The 20,954-nt window shown below is 35.7% G+C and overlaps 1 protein-coding gene across 1 annotated transcript in view; it reads left to right on the forward strand.

Moving 5' to 3' along the window:
• Positions 1-20,954, forward strand: part of LOC104081124 (protein unc-13 homolog C-like) — a gene marked incomplete at its 5' end in the record, with an annotated part of 78,129 nt that overhangs the window by 15,515 nt on the left and 41,660 nt on the right. The window contains 4 exons of the mRNA XM_009583741.1: positions 14,122-14,248; positions 15,201-15,297; positions 15,740-15,883; positions 16,883-16,960. Of these exons, the coding sequence (XP_009582036.1) occupies positions 14,122-14,248; positions 15,201-15,297; positions 15,740-15,883; positions 16,883-16,960 (446 nt within the window). The remainder of the gene's footprint in view (positions 1-14,121; positions 14,249-15,200; positions 15,298-15,739; positions 15,884-16,882; positions 16,961-20,954) is intronic.

Consider the following 20,954-nt stretch of genomic DNA (forward strand, 5'->3'; position numbering starts at 1 on the left):
TTTTCTCTATAGCAGATAATCCCCAACTAATAGTTTCAAACCCACTCATTAAAATATGGTTATTGCAGAAAACCAAGAAAAAATACCTGCATGAAACTTTTTTTAAAATATTGAAGAGAAGGAATTAAGAAAATAGTTTTAATTAATGATAGAAATATTGCCAGCCCATATACATGTATTCACACGAACTTTTAGATCATTATTAAAATCATGACTCTTGAAAATAAGTTCATCAAACTCTCCCTAACTAGTATTTATTTTTGCAGAACAAAAAATGGTGGCATTAGCTGAACTTCACTAATTTTCTTTACCTATTAAACAGATTTCAGGTTTAAATGTGAGAGAAATGCAACAGGATATTCGTTTCCATCTGACATTAAGAGTATAGCTAAGATGAATTGGAGACTAAATGGATCAAACCTGAATTTGATCAGTAAACTAGTTTTTTGCATTGTAAGATATGTAATAAAATGCATTCTGTTGGTCTTGTACGTATACAATCTTTACAGAGTTTCTCTCCAGAAAAAAAAAAAAGAAAAAAAAAGAAAAAACAACTGAAAAAAGAAAGTAAAGAAAAAGTATATCAGAAACCAATAGTCAAGCAGTCAGTGCAGTTTATAATCTCATGGTCAATCCCAACATGATGTGAAAGGAATTATAATATAAAGCACTGTTTTTTAAAAACAAAATAAAATAAAAATTTTCTCATCCTTTTATAAAAAATTGTTATTCAGAGAAAGAAAGGATTTATTGTGCTAGCCAATGTTTTTTACTTCCACAGTAGCAGAACTAGCTAATTGTGATGTTTAGGTAAGCAAAACTCACATTGTCTTCAGTCAAGCCTGCTACTAATTACAGAGCAAGTCTGCCAGTGGTGAAAATAAGTATGATGTTGGATTTAAACAACAATGCAACTCAACAGGCATAAAGGATAAAAAAAAAAGGAATATTTGAAGATTAATTTCTGTATTATTTGCTCCAGAATGTCTAACGCGATAATATCAGTGTGGTAGTACTTCGATGATACTGTAGATTTTTATGATGATAAAGAAAGAGAAAAGATGAGTGACTGGAACGGCTATTAATGGAAGAATTATTTTGTTCATCTGCTGTTGTGTTACTTTATTTTGTTAATTATATTATTTGAACATGGAATTTGCACACTAAGCACAGCAGAAGAAAAAGATAGGAAGAAAGGTAGGAATGAGTTACAGGAGTGGTGATTACAATATGTAGAATGACAACAGAAGACATGAGAAATCAAATCTAAGATGTGGGTAGGAGAAGAGATGTTCAAACTAATATTTGAAGGTGATGCTCTATAGTCATGTCAGAGTGAATCGAAAGTACAAGTTTGAGAAAGCTAATGTCAGGCAGGAGATCATTCTTTGAGAGTGATCAATGAAGTCAAAAGCTACTAAGAGGTGAGAAGCATGAAGACCAAATGAAAGCCACTGTTTTGGGTTAGAACATACTCCTGGTTACACTGGTGGGAACAACCTTGTATCTGGAGAGGCTGTAAATCAGGAACAGGTATCAGAAGATGGCTGTTCAGCAACTCAATCTTGTGATTGCACTTAGATAGCTAGCACAGATTAATAAGAATTTCTAATAGCCGTTATATTGTCATGCTGTCATAACTTTGAACGTATAGTTATGCTCTGCACACAAACATCCCTGAGCACCCCAGTGCTTGTAGTGTTTTAGCCATTGAACTATAAACATTCTGTACTGCAACAATATAATTCACGAAAGATAATTCACTGTATTTGCTAAGTAGAGCGTACTGATCACTCAAAAGGCAGCTTCAGATCAAGCCGTGGTTTGTTTCTTGGTTGTAAGGAATAGAACTTCTTGTAAGGAAGCTCTTGAGGAAGAGTTAATTATACAATATATGAAGTGTGGACAGTTGGGCTGGGTCACAAACAAATATTAATGTTAATATCCTAACTCTGGAGAGAGCTATATAGAGGACTCATTAGGAGGCATTTGACTTTATATGTCTATTCCAAACCAGTCCCTGCGTATGGTGTCATCTCTGTGTCACTGTGGATGCTGTCTTTCTGAGAAGAGTAAATGCCATTTTTGTCATTAGAAATTCTAAGTTGCTCCCAGAATCAGTAGTGAAACAGTTCCTGTGTATAAATAATAACTAAAGGAAATTGAAATTAATTATAAATTATTATAAATATACATAATTTCACATTCTATGGTTTCATTCCTAAACAGGAACCTCAATAAGTCTAGTCACAAAGTGTAGATCAGTATGCTGTTTCTCTCTCCAGCTTTGCTGGTTTTTAAATCATTAATTCTTGCCATGGTTATTCTACAAACTGAGTTTGATTCTCCAGTTGTTAATGGCAATAAATTTTTTTGCTTCGAATTCTAGGTGCAAGCTTCGATTAGGAGCAAGCCCTTAAATATGGTCACACTCAATCCTCATGGTTTTAATGGAGTTCGTTAAAATGCATTGCATTCTGCTGTGCCAGTCTCGCCTTCCAAGTTACTAACATAGGCTACCATCTATTCATATGTAGTGTCCAGGGCTGTGATTGCAATCTTTGCCTGATTCAATCTAGTATTAATCTCCTGAAGCAGCATTTTTTGTGTTATGAAGTTGATTCCTTTCTGCATCCAATCAAGAAGCAATGAAATAGTCCAACATCATTTGCAAAAGGATTGCTGATGTGATAAAAAAGATTAAATTAGCTCATCCAAGATCCTGTTTCTGTTTTTTCACACTTTATATATTCCTGAATATGTCCAGCCACTCCCATCAGCTTAAATTCAGGAAATGAGCATGTCATAACTCCATTCTCTAACAGAAGACCAATACTGGAACATCCAGTTCACATTCCTTTTTCCTGAGAGCAGTTCAGAATGGCTGTTCAGACTCCGTCCTCTCACTGTACAGCTGAATTGCCTCCCGTATCTGCTCAGGGGACGGATGGAGCTGCAGCTGCTGCTGGGGAGATTTGCTGCTCTTCAGCAGTGCTGCCACCTCCTTTGCAACTGGGGCCAAGAGGCCCTGTGAGCCAGGCACCAGCCTTGTCTTCTCTCTTGATCCTTGCCTGGGACAGTCTAGCAGGAGGCTGCTGTGGTGGCATGGAGAAGACAGAGGGAACAGCAGCTTCCATAGCAGTGGCCTTTTGCTAGAGAAGAATATAGCGGCTGCATGTCTCTATGAATACCAAAGCAGCGTATTTGTGTGTGGCAGGGTAGATGGCTGCTGTTGGGGGAAACAGCTTGCTTTTTGGGTGAGGGAGAAGAGGACATCCCAAAGCACAGTTCAAGTCTCCACAGCTGCCAAGATCAGGGCTACACTGCACCAAGCTGACATGCCTTGCGCATAAAACTAAAATCTGGTATTGAGTTCATCATTTCATTCTAGATTTTCTTCCATTTTAAATTAATAACAATGTTTAGCCTTTGCATAGTATTAAAAGTTTTTTGCAAACTTTAACAAATTAAGTCCACACCAGTTCTATTTTTTTCTGATCTAAGGAGCTTGGGAGTATTTTCATGTATAGATTTTGCATGGAGAGATATCGCATGTTTCTCTTTGAGAACTGACTTCGTTAGATTTGGCCCTTTTTTTTTCTTCTTTGCAGGTTATTCATGAAACAGTGATTTGCGTGATAGATTATACATTGTTATTTGGTATTTAGTTTACACAAGCATATCTTAGCTTACAGGATGTTAATATTTTTGTACTGTCTGGTCCTCAAATTATTCTGTATTTATGGTACAAACAAATGAGAACAAAGAGAGAATTTCACCAGCAGTGCAAGTGATTTGTGACTGACTTCATATGGTAAGAAATCTTTTCCTTTCCAAGTATGAAGATGTGAAGGTTAAAAGATGATGAAATTAGACACGCAATTACTAAAGTGTCTTTTTTATTCTATGTCCTCAGAAATGTCTTTTTCAGATCTTTTGTATCTCTAACTTTTGAATAGGTCAGATCAAATGTCCAAAGCCATCCAGTCTGTTAGAAAGAGAACGTTCTAATTGCTGTTACTATGATAATCTAATTCTGGTAGTGGCCAAAAGTCAAGACCAGGATCAGGCCAGAAATGAATTAGCTGCTGTGTAAATACAGCAATAGTCTCAATCCTGCAGAGCTAAGATTTTGAAGTGTCAGGCCTTATAAAAATAGAAGAACAAGAAAGTCATTACACCATTTTACGCATTTAACGTAGGTTGGCTTTTTAAGTTTGCTGTTGTCCTCAATACAGCAGATATCATCTTCCTGTTTCTCTGACAGATTCCTCTTTCATGACAGAAACTGATAAAGTGATTTGAAAGAGAAGAGGCAGGTCCAGGAGTTGATGCTGAGCACAGAGACAGCATAAAAAAAAAAAAAAAAAAAGGCTAATGCTGCCCAGAGAAAGGTCACGCCATTTGGTGACAGATTTCAAGTCTATTTGCACTCCAACTTTACAATTTACAAAGTTCCCCTTAAGACAGAATATAGCCTTGGCTTAGAGAGAGACTACAGAGCAGATTTGGGGAGGTGGGGCTGAGGTTATGGAAGGGAGAATAGGGCAGCATCTGCCAGAATGCAGGGTTTCATCAGGATATCAAAATATGAAACCTTTTTGCTTTAGTGAATCTCATTCTGTATTCACACATTTCAACAAATGTATTCCATCCTTGTTTTTGCAGAGACCTGAGGCATAAAAAGTCATATGTAGTCTCATGGGGGATTCAGAGAGACTGTAAAGGCAAAGACAAGGAGATTCTGGTTGGGGTTAATAATAAACTTTCCTTTGGCAGATAATCAATAAGATTGAATGTGACATTATTGGAGGAGGAGGGGAGTTAGAAATGTTCTTTGGTCAGCATAACAGCCAATGATGTTAATAACAGCAGCTACATACTGTATGTACTGGAGGGCTGAGCTTTGTGAGTATGAGAATCCAGCTGAGTACCTATCGTGCAACACAGAGATCCCTAGGCTTGCCTAAAAAGCACATATCAAATGGCACTATTTTATTGAAATTAATTAGACCCGCTAATTAAGACAGACAAAGTGGACAGTACTGTTCCCAGGAGCTAAGTTAATATTTCTTCATGGCATCATATTGTGCTGTATCAACGTGTCATCTTACTTGGAACACCTCGGAGATCTCTAGTATGGCACGACCTTGCACTTGGGGGCATGCCCACTATATCATTTGGTCATTCCCTAACCCATTTTCTTTGATTTTACATACTGAATCATAATCAGAACAATAAATACTACTGAGTGTTTATACTGCAGTACAAATCTACAGTAATCTTAATATTTTAAAGCTCCTTTATGTCTGATTGCAGGTGTATTCATGGTGCCAGATGTTACTAGAAAAAATGTAGTGCATCAGTGAATGCCTGACTTCATTATTTAGTCTTAAAGTTGTCACTCAATAATACCAGTGTATACTGCCCCATATATTTAATAATGAAAGCTCTGGCCTTATTTAATCTTCTTTTAACCAGTGAATATTAATCTTGTTCTGAAACATTGTTATTAGCTCTTACCCAGGCAGTGACTGATTGTAAAACATTTGTGTATAAACTTTTCTAGTGTTGCCTAACTGGGAGCAAGACGATTTTGCTCGTCAACATATACTACCACTACCAAGCTAGATAGGTTATTAGACTATAAATGATGCTTTAAATGAACCCTACATTGATTAATAATTAGGGGTTATCTATAGCTCACATGGCCCTGTCCTTTCTGCAAACAGATGAGTTGAGTATGCAAGTAAGGGAGAAGTGTTCTGTTCAGCTGAAGGGGCTATATATCACCTATAGGAGCAGGAAGAGAGCTCTGCCTTCCTGCTACCAAGGATCCTCTGTAGTTTATTAGGTATCTCAGCCCAGAAGAATAATTTGCCTTTTCTTTCTTCTTGTCCTTGATTACTGTTCTTCACCAGTAAGATAATACAACTTCATTGCAACTGTTGTGGTTTAACCCTAGCCAGCAACTAAATACCATGCAGCCACTCGCTCACACCCCCCCTCTGGTAGACTCACATTTTTACAAAAACTAGAGTTATGTCTTCTGTCTGAAATGATTTTATGGCTGGGGGGAAAAAAAAAATCAAGCAAAATTGTGACTTTGTCCCCACAGAAAGTCACTTAAAGGACCTGCATTTTTTAGTGCAGTTCTGCCTCTGCTGGTTGGAGAAAAGGTTCATCCTTTTCCTCCAACAGGACATTCCCCTAACGCAGTCATGTAGTCCAGCAGCTAGGGCTTGAATTTCCCTGTCCTATTTCTTGAGGGGTTTATTCCCCTTATCTCTGTCAGAGTGGAGCTGCATAATGCCCACACAGTAGGAGTGGAACCTAGCTGCTTCATCTCTTCATGAATTCTGTGAGATAACCACCCTGTGAATCCACTTATATTTTGGATTTCTTTCCTTTTAGAAGCAGTAACCAATGACAGCTTTTTTAAAACAAAATCTTTTTCTTTATCAACTAGAATAAAACATTTGAGTAAAAGAAAGTTTAAAATAACAAGCAACCTGCATGCTATTTTTAGTCCTGTCTATTCTTAAACTTCACACTAAGACACGTCGTAAAAGCTTTCCTCATACAGCAAACAACTGTTGTTCTCCGAGCCTCTGTTTTATTAAGTTGAAGACTCAGTCTTTTACTTTCAGGACTTTTCCACATATGGAGATTCTCTAGTGTCTTTTTTCTCCTATAGATACACAGGTAAATTTCCCCTTACAGACAAGCGCTTTAGTTCTAAACTAAACATTTGATACTGGTCCCAGCACCCCCAGGAGAATAGGATAAATCCACTAAAACTGCTTGCTTCTACATTATCTTTTAATAAGCCTTAAGTGCAATTTGCTGGATAACAATTGGAGAACACCTTTGTGGTTTTGCCTTTGCTTCTGCTTTACAGGCAGATCCAGATAGAACACAGGTAATTATTAAAGCGCAGCCTCACATTTATCTTGCTGCCTGATTATTCCTGTTTTGTACTTCATTCTACTAATTGCTTATAAAATGCTACCATGCCTATTTGGTAGTGTTTTATGCTCACTTTGCGGTCTTCTGACAAGCCAAAGAGCAGAGAATCAAGTCTAGATCTTTCCTTCATGGAAAGATACATTTTTTAAAAATGAAGCAAAAAGTAAATGTAAGTAACCTGTCATAAAAATAACATTGAAGATGCAAAGCTGAGTATTCAGCAGTTAAGACCCAATACAATGAAGACTGCCTTTATTACCTTTATTCTCTTTTTCCTCTTAGATTCAAGCATTGCAATATAGCATTTAATTATGTGATAACATTTTCCGAGAAGCAGTGGTTTCCAAGAAGCATGTATATTCTTTTTTATTTTGCTATTTTTATACATATTAGAGATTTATGAAAGCCAAACTCAATGTAAACTGGATTCATATACCAGCATTACTTTTCCTCTTTTATTACTTTCTGATTATGCGATTACTTTGAACAAATGTGGAAACTTCAGTATGAAGTATTTGAAACTTCCATCGTATTCTTCAGAACCAGGGCTTTAATCATCATCATAGATGCCATATCAGATAGGATGGAGCATTTCTTCTGTTCCATTCATAGCTTGCATTTCCTTAGGCTTTCCATGGTCAATTCATGTACAAAGCAAGAATTCCACTAACAGTAAAAAAGCACAATTCAGATTATTTCAGTCCTTGGAAGGCAGTGCTTATTTCCTTCTGTAATCAATAGTAGGCTGTGTATGTCCAAAGACAGAATTTTGTCTCTGAGTGTTTGTTCTTTGAATATTATTGATCTGTTTAGCTTTCATGGTACATAGATTTCACTCTGATGTGATATTGAAGGGTAAAAGCTATACTGAGGTTGATCTTACTAAATTATTTGCTGTACTGACATTTTTCTTTGTCTTCGTTGCAAGCAGGACAGAGCAAGTTTATGCTTAATCAAACTGCGTATTTTGCATCTTGAGTTGTCCTGTTGGTGATATACCCATCCACTTTCTGGAACTTTTCTGGAAGTATTTGGCTGTGAAGTAGTAATTAATTGATGAGACTAACATGCTAAATTTTCAATGAGGAGTCAAAAAAGCAACTCAGTAATGTTAAGATATCAAAGTTAATTTCCCTAAAGTAATTTGAAATGTTTAGGCTGTATAACACAGTAGGTAAAAAATGGCAAATGGAAAGTTTTGTAGTAGAAAATAGGGTTGTTTGCAGCAGATTCACACATCTTTTACGATATTACATGTTGCATCCCTTAGTATGTAATATTGGTGTTTGATGCCCTTGAAGTTCCCATGAGCAGTTTACCTCTCCCAGAAAGTAATGTACAGCTCTGCCTTTTCAGATGCTAAGTGGGTGGCCTTGAACTCAGTTGTACCTGCTGTGAAACGTGAAGCAAAGCAGAGCACTCTGAGCAAACGGCCTCTCGCTTTGAGAGCTCCTCCTTGAATATAAAGGGCAGCTTTTAAAGTGCACTGCATTAAGTCAAGGATTGATTAGCTCACTTCCACTGCAGGCAAGAAGACAAAAAAGAACAGTAAATCCATTTTTTCTCACAATTCAGAATGAGACAGTCTGCCTTCCTTCCCTGGTCTCTGTTCAGTGAGGAATAGGACTCTCTGGTTAAGAAATCTTTGAACACGAGATCTACACTGCCTTTCATAATTTATGTATGTTCCCTTAGTAAATTCACTTGATCTCCCTATACCTCAGTTTCTCATTTGTAAAATGTGAATATAATCACCTCATAGAGATGTTCAAGGTGTAATCCATTATGTTTGTGAAGTGTTCAAAGATATTTTGATGAAAATTTCCAAGCAAATGCAGAGAAAAGATTGAATATGTAGAAGTCTTTTATGAAAGACACAATTTATTTTTAAAAAGATAATTAGAGGGGGGTTTAGTTGTAAATCTATTGTAAGTGCAATCCAAAAAAGGAGGTAATGACAGAAGTTTTTCAGTTTTCAGTTTACTATATTTATCTTGACACAAAGAGCCCTTTCAGAAAGACCAGTAGTATTTCACATTATCAAAATCAATGTAAATTATACATAATTATCAATTAGTTGTGCCCTGCTCTGTATTTCAGTTAATAACCAGTGACTTCCATTGCCTTTAGCAAAGTACAAGAACCCTGGGATGAGATGTCTAGTAGAATGTAATGTTTCCTTCTAAATCGGTTATGAACGTTGTTTAAGTTTACATTTTTCTTCATTTGTGGCCTGATCCAGTATGTTACATTCCATTAGAGTCTTCCAGTTCATTTCAGCGGTACAGAGATTAAGTCTAGAGCACTATAAGCATACTACCCACATTAAAAGAGGCAATGGCACAGCAACCAACTTCTGTACTGTAGGGAATCCCAAACCACAGGTGCATCATACTGGTGTAACGTTTCCACAGTGATTCAGAGGGAGGAATACCAATTCGTACGCAATCAATATCGTTCCTCACAGGACTTCCTTAAGAGCTTTTCTTCCACTAGCCATGCTCAGTTTGTGCCATGCATACACTTCCCAATTATACGACTGAAAGTTTGGAAATAGCTTTTCTGAAACAGCAGTTCTGAAAGAAACAGACAAAATATGCAGCTGGTAGTCTCTAGAATGATTGGTAAGTAATTACTGCAAATCATATGGAATTATGTCACAATGGTTACAAATAGCATCTGATGTTTGATGGGAAATTTTGCAGTTAATCCAAACACAATTCCCTTGTGGTTAGTCTCAATCATTTCCATTTTAATAAGCTGTAGTACAACAGCATGTATGTAACTGTCAAACCAACTAATTGTGATATAATTAATTTGCTACACATAAATATTCTTTGTAGTAGTTATTCGTCTCTGAAACATTACCTTTAAAGCCTGGAAACTGGACAGGGTTTTTTTGTTAGAAATTCATATGTATTCATGTATATCTAGTCAATTTGTTCATTTTTACAGAAAAATTTCCTTCCTGCAGTTCTTTTTCGTAAGGATTCGAAATATTCTTTAAAACCACCTCATTAGAATCCTTCAAGCAGTTTAACTGTATGTTGTTACAAAAAACAGTGGCTAGGAAACTGCTGTAGAAAAAAAAAAAATGCTTTCTGCTTTTGTACCCAAATAATGCAAAATTAGAGTTGAACAAAATATCAGATTGATTACCTGAATATTTATAATGTTCATCTTTATAAAGGTTGTTAGATTACCCTTTTTTTCCTTTTTTTAGCTACTAATACTTATCAAAAATTACATGGATACTCAGAATGATGTTATTGCCTCAAAAAGAAAGAAGGATCCTGTAGTGAACAGGATTCTATTCCAGTTTGTAAAATGGCATTATGTCTTTAGTGTCATGTAGATGTTTCTGCTTGAAGTCATCATTATGACTTTATTGACAAAATACTATGACACTACAAACATCAGACCAAAACATAATAGTTTCTTTTTGTTTGCTGCCTTAAGAAAATCATCTCAGCTTTCTTTAGCAATTGCTGGGAAAATCAGCCAGAAATCAAACATGATTCCAAAGTATTGCTGTTTGGTCACAGGCCTGTGAGGAAAGTACGTTGGATTATAGTCCTTCCTACAATGTCTCTTTATACATTTTTCTGTAAAAGAACGATTGTCTGCAACTGGATTATTTGCTAGGTACATTGTCACCAGGTAAGTGGCTGACTTCATCACACACCAAACACATTTGCATATATTATTGCATTCCATTTACTAGTCTTTTTAAAAAAATCTCTCCTCTTTCTTGGTTACACGAACAGCACCTGAACAGCAGATTTATTTCTTTTTCTCAGTGCTTTTGCTTACTGGAAGTCTTCTTAAAGGTGTTACTGTAATTGTAATTTGTACAACTGAGGTGGAACAACTCTTTATACAGTTTTCATTGTAGTTGCAGGTACAACGTCTGTTACCGCAAACCTGTGGAAAGCATATGTGCATTAGAGCATTACCCCTAAGGAGATGTTAAAAAAACCCCACAGTGTAATCAATACTGTAAAAAAGATGCTCTTATTGGAACTGCGATAGTTAAAAGTAGCTAATGTGCCCATACACACAGATTACAGTTTACAGATTTTACGGTTTACAGAAATCTTATCAGTATTTTTTCATTGATTCATGATACAGTAATATAGAATAATGTGTCATTATCACTAATGGGAACTGCAAATGTCCTTGTGATGAAACTCAGCAGATTAACAGATGTTTATAAAAATATGCTGCACTACAAGGAACGTTTCATAAAAGTAGCAGCACAAAAAAAGATTAATAATATTAGGTTTACTATACTGGAGATTCCGTTTATCTAGAATCAATTATGGGAAAGGTCTAGTATTTCCATCATAATCTCTGCTGAGCACATTTGCACAGCATACAATTGGCAGGTTTAGTTCAATGCTGACTCAGTATTATAATAATTTTGCAAAGCAAGAGTGGACTTTTTTAGAAAGAGTTGTATTGTGCAGCTACTACATCTGTCTTCCAGAAAGTCCAAAATGGATATATCTGTATAGGAAAATACAGTGCCAGCTTTCCTTCCAGGAAAAAAGACAGATCTCCAAATTGCATACATATATCCTGTGTTGTCTCACATTTGCATTAACTTGTGCAAGTTTTTCAGAAATTAAGAAAGAAATCCATGGGTCTTAATCTAAATTTAGAATGCCTACAGTGATGTTCCTGTGCTTTCTAACTGAAATCCATGGTTACTGTGGATAAACCCATCTAATATCATCAGTTAAAATTGTCATGGGCTGACTGATATGGGCATCTGCTTTCTCTGTTCATTGGTTTATATAAACTGAAGAGGTAATATGCATGGATACAAAATGACTTTGTAGATCATGTGAAGTATTTTCTGATGTTCTCATAGGTTAATATTAGGAATTAGCTACTTATATGTAGCTACAAGTAATATCCTAGGAGACTCTTTTGAAATATTCTTTCCAAGGTATAACAGCCTGAAGTAAAAAACTCAATTATTCATGAATGACTTTTGTGCTCATTTCTAATGTGTTATAATTTAGATCTTAACTTAAAAGAGGAAATATAAATGAATGGTATTGTATAAGTCGTACCCTCCTGGACAAGTTTGCCCATCATTAGCAGCAGCTCATTTCTAAAATTGAAATAAGCATTTGTTTGGTTTGTGATACTATAGCAAACATTCTTAAGTTGCATTGTATAATCTAATAACCTATTAATGCAACACTTGAATGAAAAAATGCTATTCATTTCAGAAATTCCACTCTATTGGGATTCAGTATAAGACAGATTATTCTTAATAATGACTTGAGCACTAGATGTGCAGTGAATTTGATAGCAATAAGATAATTGTTCTCAGTCAAAGGCTGGTATCACTCTTAAGAACTACCTTTTATTGAGCAAATGTTTGGTCATCTAGCTGTCTACAATAATAGCTTGTGGAAAAGCTCCTACCAGAATAAAAAAGTAAGATTCCTCAGCTGTGTAGAAAGTAAGAACCATGAGAGTATGCATACATCTTATACATCTTTCTCTCTGTGGTTCTGTCTAAGGCTAGTAACCAATGATACTATGCTAGGGAGAATTTGTAATACCCTCAAGTAGCAATTGGGCAAGAACAAATGCAATATTTAGACAGAAACTGATTTACTGATTTTTCTGGAGTGTCATGAAAAGGCACTGAAGGTGAAAATGCTAACACAATGCTAAAAAGGCAATAAAAGCTCACAGGGGCACTTCATAAGCAGATTCCACAAAACTTAGTAACTCACTGCATAATAATATGCTTCTGAAACACTTATTTCTTGTATGGCATGGTGATATTACTAGAATGCTGATTTGGCATAATAATAAAACTAAAAATTTCCTGTTAATGTACCTGGTCAGATCTGAAAAATCCAGAATGTGTATTTCACAGTGCATTTGCTCTGACAGAGAACTGAGTGCTATATTCATGTGTGTGTATGACAGAGGATGGGATGCTCCCGCTGTTACGTAAAATCAGGTTCACATCCAAATATATATGAAAAATTTGTGTAATGCTATGTTATGATGCAAGCAGAAGTAAGGAGCAAAAAGGAGGTTTGAATGAGGTGAGTTCTTAACACATACTATTTACACAAGAACATCATTCCTGCCGAGCATCTGTATTAGATCACTTTTTAAGGGAGCTGGGAAAAGAGGTTAGTCTTTTGCTTAAGGAAGAATGTGCAAGTGACATGACACCTCAAACAGATGAGATCTGTGGAAATTTTAGGAAGCTGTGAGCAATAAGTGAAGGAAGGATTACTCTGCCCAAGATTTGTGGATCCGTGGTTTCCTGCTGTGGGAGAAGGAAATGAAAGATTTGAGCAAGGACTAAGAGCCCGATAGCTAATGGAGTGAAACAGTGGAGCTGTCCGGGGCCTGAAGTGGCTGGGTGAGAAAGACTTGTGGATAAGCTAAAATAAGGATCATAATCCTGGAAGAAAGATGGACATTTGTTCCAAATGACATCATTCTTTAAAAATGCAGAAAGTGGTTACAGGTGGCTCCATGACTCGTGCCATCCATGATAATTTGCGTATCCATTATGTTGAAAACAGGAGGACACTGGGAAGGTGGAGAAGCCCATCTGAAAAACTTCAAAAACACCTTATTAAACCAGCTTTTCTACTTGTGCCATGTATAAATCAGAGGGCTGTAGAGCTGCGGCGTTGTCTCCTCTTTCTTAACTATATGTGATAAATGCAGCCCATTTACTAATGCAGGTGTCACAGATTCATATAGGACTGACATTTATAGTTGTTACTTTGTTTGGCTACTACACAGCTATAGTTGTCTTTTCTAACTTGACACCTGACACAGCTTCTTAACCATTTTGTAACAACCAAAGAAGCATCTAAAGAATAGGAAGTCAGCAAGTTTGTGGGTTTTCCTCACTGCAGTGAAGAGAGTTGAAAAGCTTAACTTGTGGTCTGGTCTTTATTTTGTTTTGTTTTCCTGAAGGGTACTCAGAACCTGAAGATTGAAATTGCGGATACTACTACCTCTAAAAAAATCAAACCAATTGTGCTTTAAAATGCAAGTACTGTATTATTATGTCACTGGTGCATTGAGGCACAAGCATGTTATTTGCTGTTAGAATGTTATTAAATGCTTTTATTTCAACTCATTCCATTACAGAACATGAAAAGCAGCGGTTATGCAAAAGCACAGATTATATGAATTTGCACTTCAAAGTGAAATGGTTTTATAATGAGTATGTGCGAGAACTCTCTGCTTTCAAGGATGCAGTACCTGAATACTCTCTGTAAGTAGTGTATAGGGAAGTGTCCCATGAGTTTAGGCTTGGTGTAAGGTTTATTTTGGTCAAATATTTATGCTCAAGTTTGTGCAAGATCTCAAGGTGCATAGCACTGACAACTCTTTACTTTTCGCACTTTCGCCTCTTTAATCTTCATTCTATCAAATGTAATAGTCCAGGTATCAAAAGTGTTATTAGCTATTTCATAGGACTCTTTATCCAACTGCTGTAACTGCAGCTCTTCATAGATGACAAAATATTTTGGTCAGAAAATGCCTGAGGAAGCTACGAAATGTGGGAACAGCAGCAGTATTAGATATTGGATAAAGATACAATGCTAATGGGATATACTACTGAAATTACTCTTACTGCATTGGGTTAATATTCAGCTGCTGTTTTCATTTTCGTCTTTCCTCCCGCAATTGGTACATTCAATCTTGTCCTTTTATGTGAGCCATCCTTAATCTCATCCTTAATCTTCTGCAAGTCTGCTGATTTTCCGATGGTTTGGGGCCTGTTATTGCTTTACATTTTTCTTTTAAATAAAAAAGCTGATGTTTTATTAAAGCAAAGTTTTCTCCAAGTTGTTTCACATACAAATAAAAAATAAATGTTAACAAAGAACCAATAATGATAAAAGACACATTCTAAAATTAAAAAAAATTGTGCAGAATATGATCCCCTGCAAAACATGGACACATTTCTCTGATGGCTACTGCTAATTTTACATCACTGGGGTAGACCAGTTTAGAGTATTGTGAAACTGAAGCCTGAAAGACATTTTGGTAGCCACAGTGTCTTTTGTGACAAAAATTTTTCTAGGATGATAGACTTTTTAACAGCTAGAACAGATATGAAGACACAAGATGCCAAACTGCTGGGTGGTATGGCATCTCTCCTCTCAGGATCTTTATGAAATGTACTTACTTTATTTTACAAAATTGTTTTTAATTTTCAGGTGGTTTGAACCATTTGTCATTCAGTGGCTGGATGAAAATGAGGATGTCTCAATGGAATTTCTTCATGGAGCACTAGAAAGAGACAAAAAAGATGGGGTGAGCCTTTACTTTTTAAAGAAAAGAATAAAGAAAGTATGAAGACAGTTATTTAGTATTGCAAAACCAGAAGTACATTTGGTCCCACGGTATCCTTCTTAGACTTCACAAGATACGCGGTCAGTAACAGTTTTTGGAAGATAACCCTATGGGCAAATTCCTGCTCTAATTCCATCTGCCTAAATTCCCCATATGGTTTCACTAAAGTCTGATATGATACTGATGTCATGAAAGAGAATTTTGGTTTTATTTTTAAGAGGTTTGAAAGTAATAGAAATGTGAAAAGCCACATTTCTCAGTATTATCAGTGAGACTTTTTTTTTCAAATTTATTTTTTGTTTATTACTTTTTATGACTCTAGGAAGAATTTCATGTGTAAGAAAATCAGTTAATACAGTTTTGATCTCTGAACAAGTTAACTCATTTGAATGTTTCTCTCTAGTTTCAGCAAACATCAGATCATGCCCTCTTTTCTTGTTCTGTGGTTGATGTCTTCACACAGCTCAATCAAAGCTTTGAGATTATTAGGAAACTGGAGTGTCCTAATCCAGAAGCACTATCTCATTTAATGAGAAGATTTGCGAAGGTAAATTAAAATCGATGCATCTCAACTAAGTTTCAGAGAGTGACATTGTGTTGCCACGTACTTAAAAGCAAATCCCAATGTTGTTTAAAATCAATCTCTTGTATTTTTGACCGGGATCCTTAGAAAGACACGCTGTCTGTGTCTTAAGACTGTGTTTCATCTACTTTGTCAAAATAATTTACCAGTTTGAGAAGTTCTATCCTCTCTGAGATTTCATATTTATATATGTTATACAATCTATTATTATTCTAGCTAAGCACTGATTTCAATTCCATTAATGAAGCAATTCAGTGAAATGCAATTATCTAATTAGTCAGTGCAAGGGAAGGAAAAATTCAGGGTATGGCAATAAAGTATTGCTGGTTGAAGCCCTGAGGTGGTAGTTCTTATTCATCTGCTGTTTGATAAACTCAACTTTGTTAGGCCAGCTTTCTATTTGGATTGTAACATTTCTTCACAAGCTTTAGGTTTCTATTACAGCCCTGATGGCTTTAAAAAAGTTTGCATTTACATTTATTCCTGTTCTTCAATTGCAACAGTTTTCCATTTGCAAAGTTCCTATTTACATGATTATTGTAAGGCAAGCTCATTATTGCCAGGCTTTAAACGGTGCTCCCTTGGTCTTATTTTTCCATTATCTTTTTAATCTATGCATTGTCACCCTAGAAGATTTTTTGAGCTTGTTACTGTTCCATTAAGTATGTAGCACGTTGCAAGGAGTAGAGCTCTCAATGCTTCTCAAAAACTGTATGACTAAAATTAAAGTATCTCTGCTATCGAAGATTACATTCCATTAAAACAATCCACCATCTGTTGTGCAGGGATTGGAAAATGTGCTCACATGATTGTTTATGTTATATCTAAAAAAATACTATATACTAAATGTGTAAGCACCTGTAAAATCTATAATTTATATAAACCTCCTTTTTTGTGTTTTTTTTATTATTTTTGTTTTACATGATGAAATTTACCACTTAAAAGATTCTTCTCCTCTCCTAGACTATCAACAAAGTTCTTCTTCAGTATGCTGTAATTATTTCAAATTACTTCAGCTCATATTGTGATAAAGAAAACGTGGTGAGTAAAAAGCTCTGTTTTGTTTCTGCCTCAGAAATTACCTTTAAATGACTTACTGTACTTTTTGAAAATGTAATCACTTTTGTGTATGAGAAGAAGCATGAAGGGAGGAAGGGATTTTTGTTTTGCTTTGTTTTTTAGTAAGGTCAGCATGTTTTCATAGCTGCTTACATTGCTGTGTAAAAGCTGGAATAGGTGGCATTAGCTAAGAATCCTAGTTAATAATTTCAGTATTAAAGTAGAAAAAAACTTACAAGATAGCCAGAAACACTCACTGGATAACAGCCTTATACAATGGTGAATATGGTGAATATATCTTCATCTTTTTTTCCAAACAGAAGAAAATATTTTTGTTTGCGTTTTCATTTTGCATTCGCTTGCTTCTTTTTATCAATTTATCATGAGAAAGTTTATAAGATCATTGTTCCCTGTGCAGGGAGTGTGTGCAGACTTTTCTGCTACTACCAGTCACTCTCTGTGCTTTATCCACGCAGCAGTGAGAAGAAAATCATGTGCTATTTTGTTGCCTTACTGCTTACAAAGGACTCCCTGATGAAGGACCAGAAATAAAGGGGTTATGGACACTAAAGATGTGGTTAAGCAAATCAAGACATTATCAATAGCTTAACATGACCAAGGAAAACTGTTCTTGTAAACTGACTTTTCAGTATCACTGATATTCAATCAAAGCTAGTACTCCCAAGGCAGGCAACGTTTAGTGCTATGTCTGCTATATTTAGTAGTATGTATCAATCTACAGTTAGATAAATAACTGCAGCACCATCCTCATACTATTCATGTTTAAAAGTACAGCCCTTATATAGCTTATACACAGATTTCAGCTATATTTGTCACATCCCTGCGCATGGCTCGAGGACACACTCATTCTTGCCAGTGCTCTCTGTAGTGTGAGACAGTGTCATAATCTAGAGGTCACCAACATATACACAATAATAGAATTCAGGAAGACATCTATTGCAGCTAAATATCAATTATTGGTGGTTCTTCTTATGAGCAATATTACAAAAGACTAAACTTACTAATTTTTCAGGCCACAGATATATTTGCTAGGAGAGACTTATACCATTCTGTTCCTTTTACACAATTTTGACTAAAATAGAATTAATAAATAAAAATACCAAACTCAAAACTTTATTATTAAGTAGAAGTTTTATATACAAGTTTTTATAGAGAAGTGACTTTTATTTATATAGATGTGTCATGTCTCAGATTTAACTTTCCACTCCACATATTTTCAACTTCGAAGCCCTTTGCATGCAGTGAACACATTGAAAAGACTCACCTTAGTAGATATCTACACATCTTTCTTCTGGCAGAACTAAATCTTTTCAGCATCTGAAAAGGGTAAAAGTACCAGGCCAAGTTTGGCAATCATTGTGTAAGAAGAATCTGTCTTATAGCTGTAGAAACACTAGGAAACATGCCAGTTTAGACTAGACTAGACTAGACTAGACTCTTTCAGCTGGAAGGGACCTACAACAATCATCTAGTCCAACTGCCTGACCAATTCAGGGCTGACCAAAAGTTAAAGCACGTTGTTAAGGGCATTGTCCATATGCCTCTTAAACACTGACAGGCTTGGGGGATCGACCACCTCTCTGGCAAGCCTGTTCCAGTGTTTGACCACCCTCTCAGTAGTGCCAGTGTTTGACCACCCTCTCGGTAAAGGAATGCTTCCTAACATTAAGCCTGAACCGCCCCTGACGCAGCTTTGAACCATTCCCATGCATCCTGTCACTGGATACCAGTTGATATATGATAGATAAGCACACCACATTGCCAGTTTTTTTCCCCATAATCTAGCAGGATGTAAATCTTCATGCATTTTTAACTTTACAGGTACACCTTCTGTATATTCCTTACTTCTCTCCCCTCCAGGGCAAATACAGAGCTGAAAACAACACAACACTCTCTCCCCAGTATGAAGGAGTGAATGCATTACACATCATCTACTTTAACGTTAATCAGGCCAAACCAAGCTTCATCTAAAATAATCTGTCTCTGTATTTGACCCAATATGAGCCATAACTATTCTAAAAATTTAATGTAAGAAATAATTTTGTAGCTATGTTTTTCCATTTCTTTCAATTTAATGCTAATATGAAAAAAAGCTTACTGCTTTCTAGACGAAATGAGTTTTAATACATAGTGTTGAGTCATCAAGTCAAACTATTTGTGTAGGTTTTTGGCCTGTCCAATGGGATTTTTTTAATTGTTGGAGTGATTGATTTCTGAAGTCACCCTGGTATGCCAATCTTTACTAAAGCTTTAGATGGAATTAATCTCATTATGATATAAAGTATTATATCAAATGCCTTTGGGGGACATAACTTATTTTTAACAGAAGCTACCTTTTTGAAATACATACTTTTAGCTTAATAAAAGACCATTTGATCTGATGATCTCTATTATATTAGAAGTCCATCTTCTGCATTAGAGTTGATAGAAGAGATTAAAACAAATACTTTTTATTATTAAAGTTAGATTTTGGCATTCTTTTTCAAGTCAATACTTCTAATATTTTTATTAAACACTATAAAATGTGCACATAAATTGTTCAAATAAAAGCATACCAAAGGTGCTTTTCATAAAGACATGTATCTAATGTAAAAACATCTTCTTATCTTCCACCTCCTGTCAGGGTTTACAAACAAACCTGGTTTAAAACCACTTGCCACTCACTTTTATGTGTTGTTACATCTGGCTGTCTGATTCCTGTAAATTGCTGCAAAGAGTATTCTGAAAGACAAGATGATAATGAAATAATCAGATGAGAATGTTTTTAAGCTCCGGTTCTGTTGTTTACTGACAGCAATAGAAATTTTTCCATTGAGGCTTAGGCTCTGAAAGAGCAACCTTAGCTAGCCTCAAAGGAAACCTTGAAAACTGCCTTAGTATGAAGTATTTATCTCATAGCTTCAGTATATTGCCAAAGGCGTTTGCACTTGTTTTGAACGAAAGAACCAAGATGTTATATTCAGCTACTTATTCCCTCATCAGAAATCATAATAATTGATTTGTGATATTGCAGGTAATTTCCAGAATAATGAATGTGTCAGAAGAGAGGAGATAGCACAGGAGAGGAGGACACAGTCTTAGTGATCATAAATTAATAGAAGGTAGATAAACAAATAGAAGAAGTGGGGTTTGTGGATTTTTCAAGAGACAGGAAGAGAGGCGATATTTCAACCATTATCAAAGCCAGCTGTCTTTTGTAGGAGGCCAAATAGCATGCTTTACTGGGAAGCAGTAATGTAAGTATTAAGAAGACAGATCAAATTTCTTTTTTTTCCTTCAGTTGAGGATGCTGACACCAAATTCCTTTGAGAGTAATGTAGAACTAATGAAGCTAAATTATGTTATTGATCTTTTGAATACCAAAATCTAATCCCACCATGTTTCAGCACTACATTGGAACATGTTGTTAACTAGAAAGGTTCAAATGAGTATCAATCACTGTAATCATTCCATCACCTTCTTGTTTTCTGAAAAAAGTATACGTGTTTTATTGAAATGCATTACTTCAGTGTCTAAATTAGTCCAATCATGCACTAGAACACACTGACCTTGGCCAACCAAGGCTACTCTTTTAGCAAGTATTGTTTTATTGCTTCCCACGCACCATATCAAACTAGCATATAATGTAATCTGAGTACACAAAATCCTAGTAATAGATCCTTTCTTCAATAAGTTTGTAATAAGCTGCTTAATTTTATCCATGTTTTACTTTTTACTTTATATTTATCCAGCAATTGCTGTCTTTTACACTGTGGCTGTGTGTTCTGCCTTAAAGAAATGAGCTTAAACAGCAATATTTTTAGACTAAAATAATATGTTTACAAAATTCTATTGCCTAATTCATTCACCAACTTTTCAAGCAATGCAAAGTGTACATTTCTGAAATATTATTCTTTTATTAACAGAACTGCCTGTTGATTTATTAAAATACTTAAACATCAGCCATTATCTGGGT

Source organism: Fulmarus glacialis, unplaced genomic scaffold (assembly GCF_000690835.1).
Source record: "Fulmarus glacialis isolate BGI_N327 unplaced genomic scaffold, ASM69083v1 scaffold16318, whole genome shotgun sequence".
NCBI classification, from domain to species: domain Eukaryota; kingdom Metazoa; phylum Chordata; class Aves; order Procellariiformes; family Procellariidae; genus Fulmarus; species Fulmarus glacialis.